General features: G+C 49.8%; 5 protein-coding genes across 7 annotated transcripts; 3 read left to right on the top strand and 2 right to left on the bottom strand.

The window, feature by feature from the left end:
- Positions 1–843: 843 nt before the first annotated feature.
- On the top strand, positions 844–2,156 carry FVEG_04038 (hypothetical protein). Of its 2 annotated transcripts, XM_018891728.1 has the most exons (3): positions 844–899; positions 1,330–1,501; positions 1,549–2,156. In XM_018891728.1, the coding sequence occupies exons 1-3, from the start codon at positions 889–891 to the stop codon at positions 2,068–2,070; spliced, it is 705 nt and encodes a 234-aa protein (XP_018748293.1). In that variant the 5' UTR covers positions 844–888; the 3' UTR covers positions 2,071–2,156. The 2 variants fall into 2 exon arrangements, with proteins under 2 accessions (XP_018748293.1, XP_018748292.1); XM_018891727.1 differs by having other exon boundaries at positions 844–1,501.
- A 296-nt stretch (positions 2,157–2,452) lies between these two features.
- Positions 2,453–3,507, top strand: FVEG_04039 (hypothetical protein). The gene is made up of 4 exons (XM_018891729.1): positions 2,453–2,612; positions 2,740–2,866; positions 2,977–3,090; positions 3,181–3,507. The coding sequence occupies exons 1-4, from the start codon at positions 2,523–2,525 to the stop codon at positions 3,243–3,245; spliced, it is 396 nt and encodes a 131-aa protein (XP_018748294.1). The 5' UTR covers positions 2,453–2,522; the 3' UTR covers positions 3,246–3,507.
- Positions 3,508–4,998: 1,491 nt separating this feature from the next.
- On the bottom strand, positions 4,999–9,135 carry FVEG_04041 (hypothetical protein). 2 transcript variants are annotated; one of them, XM_018891732.1, is made up of 4 exons: positions 8,931–9,135; positions 8,354–8,879; positions 5,704–8,302; positions 5,052–5,498 (listed from the first exon to the last, which is right to left on the bottom strand). In XM_018891732.1, the coding sequence occupies exons 1-3, from the start codon at positions 9,017–9,019 to the stop codon at positions 7,490–7,492; spliced, it is 1,428 nt and encodes a 475-aa protein (XP_018748296.1). In that variant the 5' UTR covers positions 9,020–9,135; the 3' UTR covers positions 5,052–5,498; positions 5,704–7,489. The 2 variants fall into 2 exon arrangements, with proteins under 2 accessions (XP_018748295.1, XP_018748296.1); XM_018891731.1 differs by having other exon boundaries at positions 4,999–8,302.
- On the top strand, positions 5,109–12,831 carry FVEG_04040 (hypothetical protein). Its single transcript, XM_018891730.1, has 3 exons — positions 5,109–5,971; positions 6,035–6,496; positions 6,542–12,831. The coding sequence occupies exons 1-3, from the start codon at positions 5,750–5,752 to the stop codon at positions 7,307–7,309; spliced, it is 1,452 nt and encodes a 483-aa protein (XP_018748297.1). The 5' UTR covers positions 5,109–5,749; the 3' UTR covers positions 7,310–12,831.
- Positions 9,282–13,821, bottom strand: FVEG_04042 (hypothetical protein). The gene is made up of 4 exons (XM_018891733.1): positions 13,490–13,821; positions 12,743–13,409; positions 10,442–12,695; positions 9,282–10,392 (listed from the first exon to the last, which is right to left on the bottom strand). The coding sequence occupies exons 2-4, from the start codon at positions 13,343–13,345 to the stop codon at positions 9,431–9,433; spliced, it is 3,819 nt and encodes a 1,272-aa protein (XP_018748298.1). The 5' UTR covers positions 13,346–13,409; positions 13,490–13,821; the 3' UTR covers positions 9,282–9,430.
- Between the last annotated feature and the right edge of the window lie 3,237 nt (positions 13,822–17,058).

Here is a 17,058-nt window from a genome sequence, read left to right as displayed (position 1 = left end):
GTAGTAGAGTACCTACAGACAGTACATCACAGCTTCAGGACTAGCCTTCTTTGCTTTGTCCATCGGTCTTCATTCTTCCTCCAATATCACACCATCACGCATCACACATCAATCACATCGTTCTCTTTTCCTGTGACCTTGACCCAACGTCCACAAATCAAATCTATCATCACCCGCAAATTCGATCAAATCGCCGCCTCCCCCACCTCATTACTGCACCACTTCCAGCCACCAGCCACCTGTTCTGTCTCGTTCTGTTCTGCACTCTCTGGAACTGCTCTGCCAAGTCTGTCTGTCAGATAGTCATACACTCAGTCAGTCAGTCAGCGTCAGGTCAGCCTAACGTAGCAGCTCAGTTCGTTCAGTCTGTCCGTCTCTGTCTGTTTCTTTGCCTCTTTAAAGTACTATACCTATCCTTATCCATTCCTTGGCTTGGCTTGGTCGCTTGCTTCCTTAGCTTGGGATCTCCTACCGCTGCAGCATCTCTTGTCTCGTCCCCTAGTCGATCCTGTCCCTTGGCCTCGGGTCATCTTGATCCTATTCGACGACCCTGACAATCATCCTCGGCTGGCTTGGAACTTTGGCTTCTCCTCCTCTACTGTCTGTACCTACGGATACCCTTAGGCCTTAGCACAAAGTCGCTCGTCCGCTCGCTCGCTCGCTCGCAAAACGGAACAGACTCCAAAACGACCCACCCCCCACTACAGCACCACCAGGCCCCAAGGACCCAAGGCAAGACAAGGCCAAAGGCCAACCCGGCCGCAGCCCAGAGCCACCCGCTCCAAGATCTCGGAGCTACTAAAGTTGCCTGCACGTCCTGAACCTGCCGGTACGGAGCCTGGAGCCATTTGCCCACGAGCTAGGGTCGCTTGAACCCTGTACGAGACAATGTCGATAAAGTAAGCCTCTTTCGCGAACCTCTTTCTTGAATCTCTTTCTCTGAGCTTTCCATCTTTCCCGTCCCGTCTTGTCAACCATAGCCTTGCCCTCTTGGTCACTGCTTTAGTCCTGCACCGACTCTTCAGAGATTGTCGCTCCCGTGGTATCCTGTCCTGTCTTGTGTCCATACCATACCACACCCATCTTCGCATTCCCGTCCCCCTCTCTCCGTTTCCGTTTCTTGCCTCCGTCACCTTCCCGTCTCCCTCTGCCGTCTTCTCCGCCCCGTACCCTCCGGTCACGGCGGCCACGGCTCAGTCCGTCCGTTGACTGCCCCGCCACCTTCGGCCCATGGAGTCATGGACCCCGCCCTATAATGGACAATCCTCATGACTATCTTATTACAAGCCGTCCTCCTTCGCGGCCCGTCGATCCTGACAATGCCGATAGCTGGGTTATGCTCAATCAGGGCGGCTTCGTCAAGCTTGGCAATGAACGCATCTTGATGAAGCTCGAATCGAGAATCTCATGCGACCTGTCTGTGCCCCAGGAGCTGAGAGCACGATGTGCCTCGTTTCAACGGAAAAGTGATAAAGGCACCCTCTTCCTGACCAACAAGAGAGTAAGTTGATAGCAAATCTATCTCGATGTGCTCTACTGACGCTTCAGATCGTGTATCTTCCCTTAAAACCTACTCAAGAACCAAAGTTTGAATCATTCAGTGCCCCAATCCTGAAGTTTCAAGATTCCACGACCTCATCATCCATGTGGTGGGGATGGGTATGGAAATCAGATTGTATTCCTGTATCCGGTGGTGGCATTCCTCCAGACATTCCTCGGCTTGAGGTCAAGTTCACGTTTTCAGATGGAGGCATGATGGATTTCAACGAAGCCTATATAAGGCTGCGGGAGCGGCTTTACCAGTATCAAGAGATGCGCCGGGAGATGGGCCCCGGTGCTGATGTCCCTGATGAGCCTCTTCCAGCATATGAAGCTCCTTCCGCCCAGCCAGCACCTACAACAAGTTCGACAGATGTACGCCCTAATCGCTCAGAGAGCGCTGCTAGTAGGAGGGCACCAGACGAACCACCGCCAGATTATGACGAGGCTCAGGCGCAGCAGTTGAACATTCGATTGGAGGACCACATTCGGGGTGAAATCGATAGGGGGGCATACGAAAATGACGATTAACGGCCGTGTTGGACCACACCAATGGCTGTGGTTATGTTACAGATACCAAGATTTGAGCACTGCATTCATGAACTCATTATACTATCTCTTGTTTTTCCCCCGGGGTTTCATGTTCCAAAGGATTTGCTAGATCTATATTGCGAAATATTAACATCCCAGCCGCTTTTGAGTCTGATAATGGAACGTGACAAACTTTTAAGTCAATATTCGAAAAGTCTGCAGCGATAAACTCCATTCAACCAGAGTATACAGGCTTTGCGGCTCGGCAAGATGGATCAGGAACATATCACGTGATCCATGATGACAAAGCCTAACCAATCAAAATGCCTTGGTTTTCAATTTCAGTGGTCTGCCGAGAGCTTGCCGTGACCTTCCGATCTTTACGATTAATCGACGAACGACACCTCAATCGAAATCACCACTCGCCATTGTGAATTCTTCCGCCTGTCGCAATGGGTATCTGGGACGCTTTCACCGATATTGTCGAGGCTGTGACGCCATGGAGCGTTGTTGAGGCTGAGGCCCCTGCTGAGGAGCCCCAGGTACGGGATTTTTTACAGCAAGGCATTATGTGTCATCGACCTTGCTATTGATTAATTACAACGGGATGTCGTCGAGAGCACATACAATGCCTTGCGTAATAGGTGATAAAATACTGACAAGGAACAGGAGGAGACCGAGTCCAAGAACGAGTCCAAGGACGAGCCCGAGGAAGAGGCTGAGGAGGAGGAAGAGGAGGACGAGGACGAAGATGACGAGGAAGAGCTCGTCGACCCCAAGGAGACACTTGAGGAAGGTTCGTCAATTCCTCACGCAAATCTTTGGCCCGGACCGTCACGAGTGATTTCACAATCGCTTCACACCCGGGCGCGATATAACCCGCAATACATACTGACGCATCAGCAGAGTGCAAGAACTCTCCCCAATGTGCCCCCGCCAAGCACCACTTCGACGAGTGCGTCGAGCGCGTTCAACAGCAGGAGAGTGAGGGTGGCGCTAAGGAGGACTGTGTTGAAGAATGTATGTCTACCAGCCCAGACTGCGTCATGGGACCCGAGGACCCCGAACATCGCACTTACTACACCAGATGCTAACCAACATCTTATCTAGTCTTCCACCTTGCCCACTGTGCGACCGCCTGCGCCGCTCCCAAGCTCTGGACTCAGCTCAAATAAAGTATCAATATCACTGGGTTGTCGGTTCCCACCACGACGGAATGGCTACATATTCGTCGAAAAGATGCCTAGAGCCGGAACGAAGCAATCCTGCTCTCTCATGAGGGCTATCTCCTTGTACGATTGCTCTTCAGTTGGATGTCAAGTCGTCCAGAGGTTTATCTGATTGCGGCTCTCTGTACCATACGCTCAAACGCCTGAATAGATTTCTTGCACACTATACCTAGACCATTGATTGACTTTTGCACCTACCTGACCCAACAAGGATTGTGCATGTCCAACTGCTAGAGCTTATTATCATTCAGAGGTCGACGTCGCACAGCAGCTATTCTGGTAACCAAGATGGACTAGTTTGTCCCCATGTTTGGTTTCACTGCTAGCCATTGTGCGGTGTGGCGAGAAGCCTTGAAGACTTGCTTGTTGGGCCAAATTCTCTATGAGATGCAGGATGGCCTGGCTGTGACGATATATGCGTGTGTCCTTGTCGTGAAAATAGCTATGGAAGATTCTCGTTGGCATAACCTCCAAATCTTCTGTAGAAAGAAACGATAGGTAGTGGTTACAGCCTCCTTTGAGAATGCTATCTAAACATTATGCTTACAATAGGCCGGTGCTACTATGAATAATATCCGATATATCTCTCTCCATGGCAGAGACTATTGCCTATGTAGATACTCCGTAATGCATGGGTATATCGTAACGCCAAACCTTCTATCACCCTCACCTCTATTTCTTCTTTTGTTAAATAGTACATGTGACACCTCGGTGCGAACAGAACGAAAAAGAATAGATTGGTGGGATATCGGAACACGGCACAGTTAGAGTGACACATTTTGGCTCATCGTTTTGAGCATTGCAGGCATTGGAGTGTGCTGGAAACAGGGTCCTGGAACAAAGTTGGAGGTATTAGAAACCCTGCATCGCTTAGTGGCGTACTGTACGAGAGGGTTCTTCAAATTCTATCCATGCATTGATAACAGTTTCCGTCCTTCACGAGACCTTCGATTTACTGCCAACGACCATTATCAATCTTTTGACATTTAGTTACGGTCGACAAAGGTTAGAAGAAATATACTAAAACCCTGGGGATGCTAGATTCTTCTTCTTAATTGACTTTCGTTAAGATCTTCGAAAGCCAATACGTACCAATCCCTTGTAGCAACGCCGCAGACACACAGAGCTCGGTTAAAAGCAATAACGTTCGGTTGGCTTGGTTCGTTAGGGCGCATGCTGTGGTTGCATTGGAACTTTACCTGATCCTGGATCTTGGATCTTACTTATGCTCGCCTTGAGATTACTTGTTAGGATGGGTCCGAGATGGCGATACGAGGAGGTTGAATGCTTAGTACGTAGGTGCATAAAATTGAAAAGCCTCTGTATTTTGTTAGATCACAGCAAGCATAATGTGCACGTCAAAGCTTCCATCTCATACAAAACTAGCATCAATAGTCCCTAGATATCAACACTAAAAGGAGATATTGCCTGTTTACAGATAGATCACCAACACGAATAAAGGTGGTACCGGCCTGTGCTATATCAAGTTAGTAAATAGGTAATCTACGCTCGGTTGGTTGAAGTTTGAGATGGATGTTGCAGCTAGGACGTTTCTGATCCTGGACTGTAGAACCTGCAACAACCTATCAGAGGGCCTAGCGTTAAGCCGTTAGCGTTAGCGTTAGCGTCGCGTGCTGTCCTCGATGCGGATGTGTGAAGGACGGACTCAAGGTGCAGGCAGGTAGGGCAGGCAGGTGATGGCAGAGGTGCCACACACGGACTTCCACTTGTGGATGGCAAGATTCCGGTTGACGGCAATGGCAGTTGCGTTGGCTTCAGCGTCCTCCTTCCAAGGTAGATTAGATTCAATTAAACCGTTCCCCCCCTCCCCCAGATCGAATAAGATCTTTATCTCTCCATTGCTCGCCCACTACTTGTCGCCCAATTGCTCAACAGCTCCAATGCATCTATAAACCCGCTAGGATCGCCAAGCTGAAACCCTCGCTCAATCCCCGATCGACCCATCAATCAAAGTACCCCTAATAAAGTCCGGCCGAGGCGTTGATCCCAGTAAACGTCGAGTAATAAGTTCAAGGTTGAACCAACAATCCAAGAACTCGATCAGAGGACAGCGACATCACAGTGAGGCGACTTTGAATCAAGTGAGGTGATAAACACCATCGGCGCGGGAGTCGTCAATTCTCCACCCGAACTCCTTTTCTTCAATAGGGCTGAATCACGCTCTGCTCTTGCATGTATCTGCCACCAGAGTCAGACAGTGCATGAGGACGTCCTTACTCGCTGGACCTCTTCTTGAAACCAACGCTGGCACTGGCACTGACTGACACTGCCATTGCTCAGTGTATCCCTGTCACTGTTACGCATCATCGTTCGAAAGAAACGCATTTCCTCAAGTGTTGCAACCTCTCAACTCCACCCTCAAGTCTTGACAGAAATCACTTACGCAAGAATCCAAGTGATCACGACAACTCCCTGGTTCATTCAGTATCATGAGTAGCGACGGTGTTGGTGGCCGGTTCTGGCGCAAGCAGAAGCTCGGCTCCAGGGACTTCACTCTTCAAGAGCGCAGAGCAACAGGTGAGGGTGAGGCAGATGTCGAGGCCGAGGAGGGTAGCATTCGCCAAGGAGTATCGACGGAGTATCGCACCTACAAACGACGTTGGTTTGGTCTCGCCCAGCTTACGCTGATGAATATTATTGTGTCGTGGGATGTAAGTTTAGAGTTCCCACGCCACCAATCGAATAAGATGCATATGCTGACAGAAGAACGATAGTGGATGACCTTTGCACCAGTAGCATCACAGGCTGCCGAGTACTATGATGTACGCGAATCAACCATCAACTGGATTAGCACTGCATTCTTCCTTGCATTCGTGGCTGTATTTCCCATCAGCATTGCCATCCTCCATCGGGGTCCGAAGCTGGCCTTCATGACAGCCGCCGTTCTCATTCTCATTGGTAATTGGATTCGATACGCCGGTTCTACCAAGTCTAGTGGTGGAAGTATTGCCTATGCCATGGCCGGAGAGATTATCATTGGCTTTGCCCAGCCTTTTATTCTTGCAGCACCAACTCGATACTCGGATTTGTGGTTCACTAACCGTGGACGTGTCGCTGCAACAGCTCTGACAAGTCTGGCCAACCCGTTCGGTGCAGCATTCGGACAACTAATTACACCACTCATGGTTAAAAAGGCTGGCGATGTGTCAAACATGGTCCTCTACATCTCCATCATTGTATGTGCCCTTCAAATTTCTCGGTTCCATATCTAACGGTTCTAGTCAACGGTCTGTGCCGTGCCTGCCTTCGCCGTTCCGGCCAAACCTCCTTCGCCAGTTGGTCCAGCAGCTGAGACCCCTAAACTCAGTCTCCGCGAATCCTTTGGGGTCTTGAGTCGTTCTCTCGAGGTCTGGCTGGTCCTTGTTCCCTTCTCTATATATGTCGGTTTCTTCAACTCGATCTCTTCACTTCTCAATCAGATCTTCTCGCCATATGGCTTTTCAGATGACGATGCTGGTATCGGCGGTGCCGTGCTTATCGTTGTTGGTCTCATCGCCTCCGCTATCTCGTCACCCATTATCGATCGCACGAAGAGTTTCCTCTTAACTCTCAAGATCCTTGTTCCCATCGTTGGCGTCAGTTACCTGGTCTTCGTCTGGATGCCTGAAACAAGGGATATTGCTGGTCCCTACGTAGTCCTCGCCATTCTGGGTGCCTCCTCCTTTTCGTTGGTTCCTATCGTACTCGAATTTCTTATCGAACTCAGTCACCCACTCAGCCCCGAAATCACTTCAACTTTGGCCTGGGCTGGTGGTCAGCTGTTCGGCGCTATCTTCGTCATCATTAGCGATGCGCTCGTGGCCGATAAGGACGCGAACCCTCCGAAGAACATGAAGAATGCCCTGATCTTCCAAGCAGTTGTGGCTCTTGCCGTAATGCCCCTGCCTTTGTGTCTGGGGCTTTTTGGTCGGAAAGAAAAGACGATGCTTCGACGTGTTCGCTCGGATGAACAAAACCCGTCGGACACGACTGTAACGACTAACGCGTGATTAGATTTCAACTGAATGCGACATGGGCCTGACGTATGGTTTCCCAAGCTATGACTTTGGGAGCTACTAATATTATCGTCTTCTGTGGCGTTTATACATGCCTGTCATTGTCGCAATATACCCATTTCCTTTTTAGTTAAACGCCGATCGGATCCATTAATCAGGATGGGATCCTTTCCTCTATGCTTTTCTAACCCCAAGAATGGTCTCCCACTCGTATCGCATGTTCTCCATCCTTTCCCAGCATTCGGCGCCCAGTTCCTCGAATCGCACGACATCTTCCTTGGTCACGTCTTTAGCGCCTCTCTTTCGCCCGATGGTCTTCTTGAAAACACCAACAGCCGTGTCCGCTTCCAGCGCCGCCGCATCCTCGACTTTGCCCTCCCAACCCCAGCCTTCAACTTCTGTCTTCTTAACTTCGACCTGCATGTGACGGTTGGAACTGCTCCCCCACTTGACGCGCTCGGCACCTAGTTCATCAAGCGCAGATTGCTCTTGGAGCGCAATCCAAACAGGGGATTTGGCACCGGTATAGCTGTCTGTGTTGTGCCAGGGTGAACCAATCCAGCGACTGACCAGAAGAGCAAGTTCATATGCCCACATCAGAAACCAGGGAACTGGGAATAAGGTGCTGGCAACAATACCCGGATGGGTGAGATACATGCGTGGTCCAATGGGTTTATCGTGGGCCTCATTGGGGTCGTCGGGAGTGAAGAAGCGGCTGGAAGATGGCACGGCGGCTGGAAGAGTTGCAGTAAGGGAAAGGATGTCGGTGACTCGCTTGGCGGATTCGTACGGGCCTTTACCATTGAAGCACTGGAAATCGGACATATCGAGAACACTGTCGACGGCCTCAAGGCTGCTGGACCAGACCAGACGGCCGGGTGTTTCGGTTTCGGATCGCCGACTAAGTAGTGGAAGAAGTTCATGGGCCAATATATAATGACCAAAAACACACGCTGTAAACACCTCGCCGAGTAAAGGTTCCTTAGGCTGTATTCAGTCAATGGGTGAAATCCTTGAGTTGCTGGGACTCCGACTTACATAATTGTAGTTGCGCTTTTCGTTCAGCAGAGCAGTAGGGAGGGCCATCTTGAAGTTTGGCCAAGTAACAGACTGCACCAACCCCTGGGTCAAGATAGTCCATACAGCTTTGGGATAATTGACCCCTGACCACCCACCATACGCAGCATTGAATACTACAGTATCCAGCCTGGGAATGCGTACGTTTTGTAGATATTCGCCTTGCAGCCCCTCAGGGTTGCTGACTGGGCCTCGTAACAGGGCATTTGCAAAAGAATACACCCCGCGCAAGTCACATAGGTCAAGCTGCAAGCTCAGAACATGGATCCGCGCAACAGTATCCTCCCAACGATATGAACTCCCGGCACGTGAACGTAGTGCTGTAGAAGAATGCGCGGCTTTTTTTGCGTAATCGCGGAGGGTTTTGATCGTTTGCAAGGACTTGGATTTGGATCGTGTGGTAGGGATGAGGATAAGGTGGGAGCGCAAGGACCGTGTAGCGAGGAATTCGTCAATTAATCGTTCTCCAATGCTGAGACCGATACCACTTGAGCTGTATTAGCTGTCGTTCCCTAAAGCCGGGAGCAATTGAGCAAACCTATTGGCACCTGTGATCAGAACAAAAAGTTGCTCCTCACCTGAGACTCCCTCCCAGGGGGCTGTCGCTGGTGACAATTGTGAGCCCATCTAGATGGAATGCAGCTCAATTCTTGGGTTATGGCATTCGCAGTGGGCAAAGACAATCCTACGAATACCAACACAATGCGATAAAGAGTTGAGGGCGGTGTGTTAGATGTTAAGATGTTAACAGTGGTGTTGGGTGGAACGAAATTCACGTGATACTGGTAGGTAGCATATTTAATTTCCATGCTCTCACAGCTCAATCCGAAAACGAATAAGAGACTGTGGTACATCAATCACTACATCTTCACAATACGTCCAGTCAGGTAAGCTGAGAAAAGGTTAAGGCATCTCATCATTATTCTTGATTGTTATTAAATTGGTAACTACCCTTTTTCCCAGCGAATATCCATTCTCTCCATGAATACTCCGTATACCATTGCAATTTGTTCAGGAATGGCTAAATCAACCCAATCATTACTCCCGGGCCTTGCTGCTGCCCTCTCGCACAGCTTCGAGAATCAGATTCTTAGCCTTTTCAACTCCATCCTTGGTTCCAATAATTTCAATGGCTTCGTCTTTGGCCTGGTCACGAGGGACCTGGATCTTGCAATTGCTCTCCTTTCTGATCGAGTTGACCTTGGAGCCGTTGGGACCAATGACATGTCGGTAGGTTCGAGGGTCTGGGAGAACCAGATAGCCTGTAGCATCATTCTTCCTGGCCTGCTCAAGAGCCTTGGCAATGGCATCCTTTGCCTTCTCTACGTTCTCAGATGAACCGCGCAGAACCCAAGGGAAATCGCCATCGTCACCAGCATCAATCTGGACGACCTTCCACGAGTGTGCCTCGGATGTGGCATCGTCGTCGTCAGTGATCAGAGGGAGTGCTCCGACGTTGGAGCGAGTGGAAGAGTCAGGCTTCGCAGGCAGGGCTTGGCCAGCATGGTCAACAGTGACCGAGTAGTTGTTGCGAAGCTGGCGGAAGAACTGTCCACCATTGGAAATGGAATGGTGAAGGTTGCGAGGGACCTGGATGGTCTCACCCTGTTGCTGTTGAACAAGTCCTTGGATGTGCTCCTTAGCCTTGGCCACGTTCTCAGGGCGGCCTGTCAACTTGACGCCAGTCTTGCCATCACCTTGGCGGGGAACGTCGATAGAGACGGTGAACTTGGACTCGAGCTGGCGCTTTGTATCACCACCACGGCCAATGAGCGAACGGTGGTTCTCAATAGGAACATCCACAATCTCAGTGACCTGGCTCTCACGCTCACCCACAATCTCCTGAATACGCTCAACGATCTTGTTCACAACATCAGTGCGGCCCTCAATCTTGATAGTATTTCCATCGGCCTCCTGCTTGGGGAACTGAATGGTGCGAGCAAGCTCTCGTCGGTCATCAGAGCCACCGGCCTTGACGACAATGTCGCGAAGGTTGGAGCCTGTAACAATTAGTTATGGTGTGAATAAAGATAAAAGGTATAAACTTACCGCCAGCTCCAATGAGAGCCTTGTGGTACTTCTTATCAACGTCAAGGGTTCGGACTACAGTATCGTCGAAGACAGCTCGCTTCTCCTCAAGAACCTTCTTAGCCTTGGCGACCTGTGAAGCGGTACCCTTGATCTGAATCTCGACAATGTCGGTGTCTCGGTCTTGAGGTACATCGATGCGAGCACCGGTAGCTTGGCGAAGCTCATCTAGAGCGGAACCACCCTGTCCAATCAGAGATCCGACTTGCTTCTGCTGCACAGCAACAGTGGCGGTAGCCGAATGCTCTTCAAGATACTTGTGAAGAGAAAAGATCTCATCCCGAGCCTCGTCAGCACCCTTCTTGGGACCTCGGATGATGACCTCATCAGGAGCCTGTTGTCGACGAGGTTTGGCACCCTCTTCGGCATCGACATTCGACTGCTCATCGTCTGCAGACTTAGCAGATCGAGGGAAGAAAATATGAACCTTATAACGGGTCTGCAGCCGGTTGATCTGGCTTCCCTGGGCCCCAATTAACTCCCTATGATACTTGGGGTCAATCTTCAGAGTGTGACTTGTCTCATCTGCCAGTGTACGAGCGAGGCTCTGGATATAAGAGCGAGCAGTCTCGGCCTTGGCCTTGGGTCCCTTGAGCTCAACCTTGCCATCTTGGACTTGAATCTCAACATCGAAACGGTCTCGAAGCTCACGAATGTTGCTGCCACCCTTACCAATTAGGTGGTTGGCAAACTTCTGAGGGAAATCGAAAGACAGGGTGAAACCTCGCTCCTTCTCGTCCTCCTTCTCTTGCTCAACAAAAGCATTGGACTTGGCAGCAAGGGACTCGACAGCTGAAGCAGGTCCTCTAAGGGTGATACGAGTTCCATTCTTCGAGACGCGGACAGGAATCTGGTCCGACTTTCGAGATTCCTGCTCCTTCTTAATGAAACGTCTAAGTCTTTCATGGTATTTAGCAGGGACATCGAGCTCGGCACTAGTGATAGCTTCCTGCTTGTTGATCAGCTCAAGAATGTGTTTCTGGGCATCCTCGAGTCCCTTCTTAAAGGCACGGATCTCGGCATCTGTGGGCTTAGTGCTAGGCAGCTGATAAGGACCATTGGCGGGATCAGGACCTTCAAACACCAGAAGGACAGGAACATTGCCCTCTGAAGCCTCAGGAACAACAACCTGGACACCATAGTCATTCTTTACTTGACGAGAAATGTTGTTACGAAGGTGCTGGTGGAAGAAAGGATCAACGGGGATAGCGCTCATGCGAGAGGGAGGCTGGGCATTGACGATGCCAGTGATTTCAGACTGGGCACGAATGGCGTTCTTACCCTCGCGTGAGTAAAGTTCCCAAGGAAGTGCACCTCCTTCTGAGAAAGGAGTGTTGATATGAGTGTTGTAGATCTTTTCCAGGCGCTCGATCTCCTTGCGTTGACGGAGATATCGAGTCACGTTGCTAGCATGTGCAGCAGCGCCGCCTGGAGCGTTGCGGTGGAATCGAGCAATATCCAAGTTGGACATCTGCATGCCCATGGCAAGATCCATAGCCTTCTCCACGCCAGAAGCAACCTCGTCAGCGGGTCCAATGACGGTGATAACGTCATCATCTTCATCGGTGGGAAGAAGAATGGAGCAGCCAGTATCAGCAAAGAACTGCTCAGCAGGAACACCTCGGTCGCCCACGATGAATTGGTGGCGGCCACGCTGGATAGACAGCTGCTCGGCAGCAAGTTCCCTGTGGAGCTGGGCAACTCGGCGCTCGATCTCGGCGCGAGCCTTTTGCACTGCAGCTCGGTCACCAGCAAGCTGGATGTGGCTATCGTCGTTGCCAGCAGGGGCGAAGATAGGTCGTTCACCAGGGTTGGCAGTAACAGCAGCGGGCCCCGTGGAGTATGCCTGCAGGGGAGGGATGCGAACCTGCACACCACTGTCTTGTTCAAGAGCTTGAGCAAATGCATTATCTTGGCCAGCGATGAAGGGATAGAAGGCAGCAGGAATGCCCCGAACCTTAGTCTGGACATTGGCAGACCGTTCGTCAGCAATCTTGAGAATCGCATCTCGAGCAGAAGCGGCAGAGAGGGCATTACCCTCAACCGTCACATCAATGGTAGCATCGTCATCCTCCTCATCGATAGGGTTGCTTTCGTCGACTTTGGGGAGCTGAATCTTGGCACCCGACTTCTCCTGGAGAGCCTTGATCGTGGATCCTCCCTTACCGATGATGTGGGCGCGGGCTGACTGAGGAATAGGAACTTTGATGGCAGTCTAGCAAGTATTAGTTTAGTTCATGAATAGGAGACACGTAAACTTACTCGAGTACCAATCTGACCGACCAGATCCTTGATCGCCTGTTGAGCGACATCCTGGGGACCAGTAGCATCAAACCTGTAGCGGCCATTGGCGGTGGTGTTCATCGAGAGGGTGGCACGAGACTTGCGGTTGAGATCCTTGATGATATCAGGGATGGGCCTCTTTAGCTGGCTACGAGATAGGATGTACTGGGGATCCAGGGTGACAGACTCGACATTACGGCCAGGGATGAACATAGATGGCTTGTTGGGGGTAGCAGCACCAGAGGCGGGAGTAGACGAACGAGAGCCACCGTTAGAGGCGGCGCCGTTCGCGGTCTTAGCTCCCCAGATGGGCGCTACATTGGCAGCCTTGCCCTTGGGCCCGCCGAGCTCGGGGAACAGCTCATGAGACTGAGTATCGAGAGTCTTAGCAGCGGTCTGCTTGGGAGCTGCTTTGGGAGCTGGAGCCTGGGCTTCGGCGGAGCTAGAGGCCTCGGCAGGAGAACGGATTGGAAGGTCCTCATCAGGTGCATCCTCGACGGTGACATGATGAGGAGCCTCTGCGTGCTTCTGCATGAGCTTCTGAGCAGCGGAGAGCTCGTTGGCGGGAGCTTCGGAAGCCATTTTAAGCGTGGTTTGTTGTTTCGAACGGTGTAGCTAGCTAGAGTCGGTATTGGTGGCAGATGAACTGATGTTGGATGTCAGAAAGGGGCCAATCAAAATCGAATTGGGAATGCTATTCAAGAGCTTTGCGTAGTAAATACTCACCGAGTTCAATTGGCTACGAGAGCAATGAAGCTTGCGGCCAAATAAAGGTATTGAGAAAATGTGAGGCTCGACAGAGGAGGGATGATCAGATGTATTAACGAGTCTTGTCTCTAGAACATTGTGCAAGAGATAGCAGACGATGGAAACCGGTAACCAGAAGGGAGAACCAGAGCTGTGCCAGAGACCGTGAACCGAAAATACGACGGACTCAAAGAAGATGATTGAGGTTTGGGGATGAATTGTCATACACAAAGTTGAGGGTGAGGTGGAAGTTTCTCCAGACCGCGGCCTCTCCCCACGAGATGCAGTAGGCCACCTTTCCTTGGTGCAGGGATTACCTATGCTAACGGAGACACCTAGAATTTACGCGAAGCTTGTCCGAGGCAGCGGGCACCAGTCCTTTTTGAGAAGGCGAGGTTTTAAAAAGGGAAAGCGGGGTTTGTACACTGTAAGGTAGCTGGTAGGTAGGTAGGTCGATATGGTGATATCTTTAGGCTTCTTATCAACCACAGTTTGCAACAATTGTGAGAATTTTGTGTAAGTTTTGCCTGCCTTTCAGGTTCGTGGCCTTCAAGCTGCCCTGATGCCAAGATGTCCAAACCTTGAGACGTATTATTCATCAGCCTGTTCCAATAGACATCCACTATAAAAGCCACTATCCAATGGATGATGTATATAAACAATCCTCTTATGAATGTAGCCATACGGACACCTGAGATTCAGACATGAAGTTTTTCCATTATGTCAGTTGTTACATTACCTGGCCTGAGGCTGCCTATCTACAATGCTTCGAACCTTGTCTAGGTATGTGTGATTGGAGGTATCCCGGAGACAGTATCTGGATCGAACGACAACAAGCACAAATGCACGCGTAGTTAATAGAATTCCGACGCATTGGGCCGGCTCCCGGTAGTTGAAGAAGCTCTTAGACAAGTATTGACATACCATCTGCCCTTCTACGGCATTTAAAACTCATGTTGATATATGACACTCTCTAAACCTGGAAAATGTAACCATAAGAGCTGATCTTATTGACGTCCGAGTTAACATGCTGCTCGTTTTCCGGTGAGCTTACGATTCACCAACCACGGAACCTTCTTAAATCATGTTGAGAAGTTTACACTGTTGCGATGCGTCCACACCGTTCTAGTATTGTATCACGTCCAACCATCCTTTAGATTAAATATATTGAGAGGACTATCACGTCAAATGCTACCAAGCTTGCTGCTAGTTGATACAGCGTTTCTCCTGGTGCATTGGCAACTACTGCAGGTACTGACTGGAGATGGCACACTCCGTCCTCTTGAGGCATAGTGCTGTGGCCTCGGTTCAAATAAGCAACAGGGATTACAACTTCGCACCACACAAAATAGTGAGGTGGCAGCTGAACGGGCTTGGGAACGTTGAGATATCCCGTCATGTATACAACTGACGGTATAGGTTACCCAACAGGATTTGCAGGTATCCGTCAACTTGGATCAGAGCCATTGATATGGCTCATATATAGCCGACTCGTCGACTGCGAACAGAGAGAGAATCAAGTCATGTGAACATGAAAATGTCCGATTGGATAAATCTGTAGGCCACTTCATATGGATCCGGATGCTACAGTTTATATCTCCAGGCGATCAGTTCATGCATACCTGGCGGACACGTAACCGCAAAATAAGAGAAGTCCGTAGCTGTTCGTATCGACTCACAAGCTATGCGCTGTCCCGGGACTTAACTTAATACAGACAGGCATTGCTCCAACCAGTACTGGTGGTATGAGTTGTACAAAATTTAGGGCGATTGTTAATTAAGGATATTCTGTCGTGGAGCGGATGATAGGTATAACTGGCCCGGATCATCAAGAAATTGAACAATCCTAACTTGTTACAAGGTTGGCGCCCGGCACTGGAGGAATTGCCTCTGCAATAGCTTAACCAACGAGAATGCAGAGCAATTGAGGATCTAGGTTCCCATATTGCTTTTATTTATGATTGTTTGAATCTTCTAAGCCTACTCCTAAGGTATGTTGTTGTTTTTATTTACTGCTCTAAGTTTGTCATTGAGATGAGCGAGCGGTAGTCAAATGGCGAGAAATGAACGAGCTTTGACACGTAGCTAATAACCGCCCCCAAAGTTGGATCTTCCAGGCCAGCGACGTACATATGTACCTTACCTGCGACTCGTCCTCCTTGTCTCGGGTTAAAACAATTGGCCAGTACTAGGGGCATCAAGCTAATGACAGCAGCCGTTGTCTTGCTCCAATCCTGGGGGAGACAAGAATGGGTGGTGGAACTTGGAAGTCCTCTCAACGTGCATAACTTGGCCCTCCTTGGAGTGCCGGAGGAAACTACCAAAATATTCTTAGAAGTCTGGTATGCAGCTTTGCTGATTTGATATGACATTTGTTGAACACTAGAAGTTGTTTACTTCCCTAAGTACCAAGGCAAAGGTTAAGAAGCAGGAGAAGGTAAGTTCTATAGCAAATATCTACAGATACTGGCAGAGGAGGTTACCTAACCAATAATCAAATCGAGGTCCCTTTTACGGAATGAGGGAGACGCTGTGCGAGCACTCGAGGAAACGACCCAGCAGTGTAAGCATTGGATTGGATGCAAGAACCCAGCATGATAAATGGCCGACGAGGGTACGAGTTCATTATTGTGCCCCATCGTGACCAAGCTGTAACGCCTAAGGTACTGAATTAATACTGGCCGCAATATTGCGGTGCCTTGCTGATGCCCTGCACACAAAATTTTCTTCAACTTCATATGATGAATCACCTACAGCAATAGATATTAGACATATCGGTATGTCGACTCGGAGTATACGGAGTACAAGAGCAGCGGTTAACAGAGACTGCGTCGGAGCCAACACTGCCCAGCCACGGCTAGGGTCAATCACCGATGCTTGACTCCCATTAAGACCTGCAAAATCGTCGGCAATCTCCACCAGCCACGAGCGTTCTGACCCACGAGGACAGACGGGTCAGTCTAGGGGAGGAAAGAAAACTCAGGACCTTGGCCCTCAGTGTTAAAAAATTTCTAGGTAAGTTTAGCTCAGGGGACTCTTCACTATGTCTACTCTGTATTTTGACACCCTTTATCAAAGTTTAATGTTTTTTTGCCCCCTGAAGGGCAGTTGAGTTTGGAGTCGAGCTTGTGCCTGTGCTAGTCTCAACTCGGGGGAGACAGTTGCTTGAGATTGGCCAAGGACTGGCTAGTTTGCCCAAACTTTGATCTCTAGCTTCTCCTGAATCTTCCCGCCCGGCTTTGAGAACAAACTCCACTCAGGTAAAGAATCAAGATGCATTCAATTCCACTCACACTTGATCGTGATGAACCTGCGACAGGAACGTTATATGTTACTGGTCAGCAGCTATACTTGTACTTCAGGGGGCATGGCAGCGTGAATGCAGCTGTACATTATGTATCTGACTGGGGGTCGTTATCTAATACAAAGAGCGTTGCAGCACTCGATGAGCAAGATACATATATCGATTAATTTTTTACGATAACATGGTTTGTTGAGCGCTTGGCCATGATTGTGGTCTAATAACATTCCCAGTACAACGAGTCATT

The sequence above is a fragment of the Fusarium verticillioides genome, chromosome 2, assembly GCF_000149555.1.
Source record: "Fusarium verticillioides 7600 chromosome 2, whole genome shotgun sequence".
Lineage (NCBI taxonomy): Eukaryota > Fungi > Ascomycota > Sordariomycetes > Hypocreales > Nectriaceae > Fusarium > Fusarium verticillioides.
The sequence above is the reverse complement of the archived record's forward strand: the minus strand, read 5'-3'. Positions and strand labels throughout refer to the sequence as shown.

What these genes read in the sequence shown, in the direction of transcription:
- FVEG_04038 (XM_018891727.1), top strand. Translation starts at nt 1,256, where the DNA reads ATGGACAATCCTCATGACTATCTTATTACAAGCCGTCCTCCTTCGCGG. An exon ending in TCTTCCTGACCAACAAGAGA is followed by an intron (nt 1,502 to 1,548) that starts GTAAGTTGATAG and finishes CTGACGCTTCAG; the next exon opens with ATCGTGTATCTTCCCTTAAA.
- FVEG_04039 (XM_018891729.1), top strand. Translation starts at nt 2,523, where the DNA reads ATGGGTATCTGGGACGCTTTCACCGATATTGTCGAGGCTGTGACGCCA. An exon ending in CCCCTGCTGAGGAGCCCCAG is followed by an intron (nt 2,613 to 2,739) that starts GTACGGGATTTT and finishes GACAAGGAACAG; the next exon opens with GAGGAGACCGAGTCCAAGAA. An exon ending in CAAGGAGACACTTGAGGAAG is followed by an intron (nt 2,867 to 2,976) that starts GTTCGTCAATTC and finishes ACGCATCAGCAG; the next exon opens with AGTGCAAGAACTCTCCCCAA.
- FVEG_04040 (XM_018891730.1), top strand. Translation starts at nt 5,750, where the DNA reads ATGAGTAGCGACGGTGTTGGTGGCCGGTTCTGGCGCAAGCAGAAGCTC. An exon ending in ATATTATTGTGTCGTGGGAT is followed by an intron (nt 5,972 to 6,034) that starts GTAAGTTTAGAG and finishes GAAGAACGATAG; the next exon opens with TGGATGACCTTTGCACCAGT. An exon ending in TCCTCTACATCTCCATCATT is followed by an intron (nt 6,497 to 6,541) that starts GTATGTGCCCTT and finishes TAACGGTTCTAG; the next exon opens with TCAACGGTCTGTGCCGTGCC.
- FVEG_04041 (XM_018891731.1), bottom strand. Translation starts at nt 9,019, where the DNA reads ATGGGCTCACAATTGTCACCAGCGACAGCCCCCTGGGAGGGAGTCTCA. An exon ending in CTGATCACAGGTGCCAATAG is followed by an intron (nt 8,880 to 8,930) that starts GTTTGCTCAATT and finishes ATACAGCTCAAG; the next exon opens with TGGTATCGGTCTCAGCATTG. An exon ending in AAAAGCGCAACTACAATTAT is followed by an intron (nt 8,303 to 8,353) that starts GTAAGTCGGAGT and finishes GACTGAATACAG; the next exon opens with CCTAAGGAACCTTTACTCGG.
- FVEG_04042 (XM_018891733.1), bottom strand. Translation starts at nt 13,345, where the DNA reads ATGGCTTCCGAAGCTCCCGCCAACGAGCTCTCCGCTGCTCAGAAGCTC. An exon ending in TCGGTCAGATTGGTACTCGA is followed by an intron (nt 12,696 to 12,742) that starts GTAAGTTTACGT and finishes AATACTTGCTAG; the next exon opens with ACTGCCATCAAAGTTCCTAT. An exon ending in GGCTCTCATTGGAGCTGGCG is followed by an intron (nt 10,393 to 10,441) that starts GTAAGTTTATAC and finishes TAATTGTTACAG; the next exon opens with GCTCCAACCTTCGCGACATT.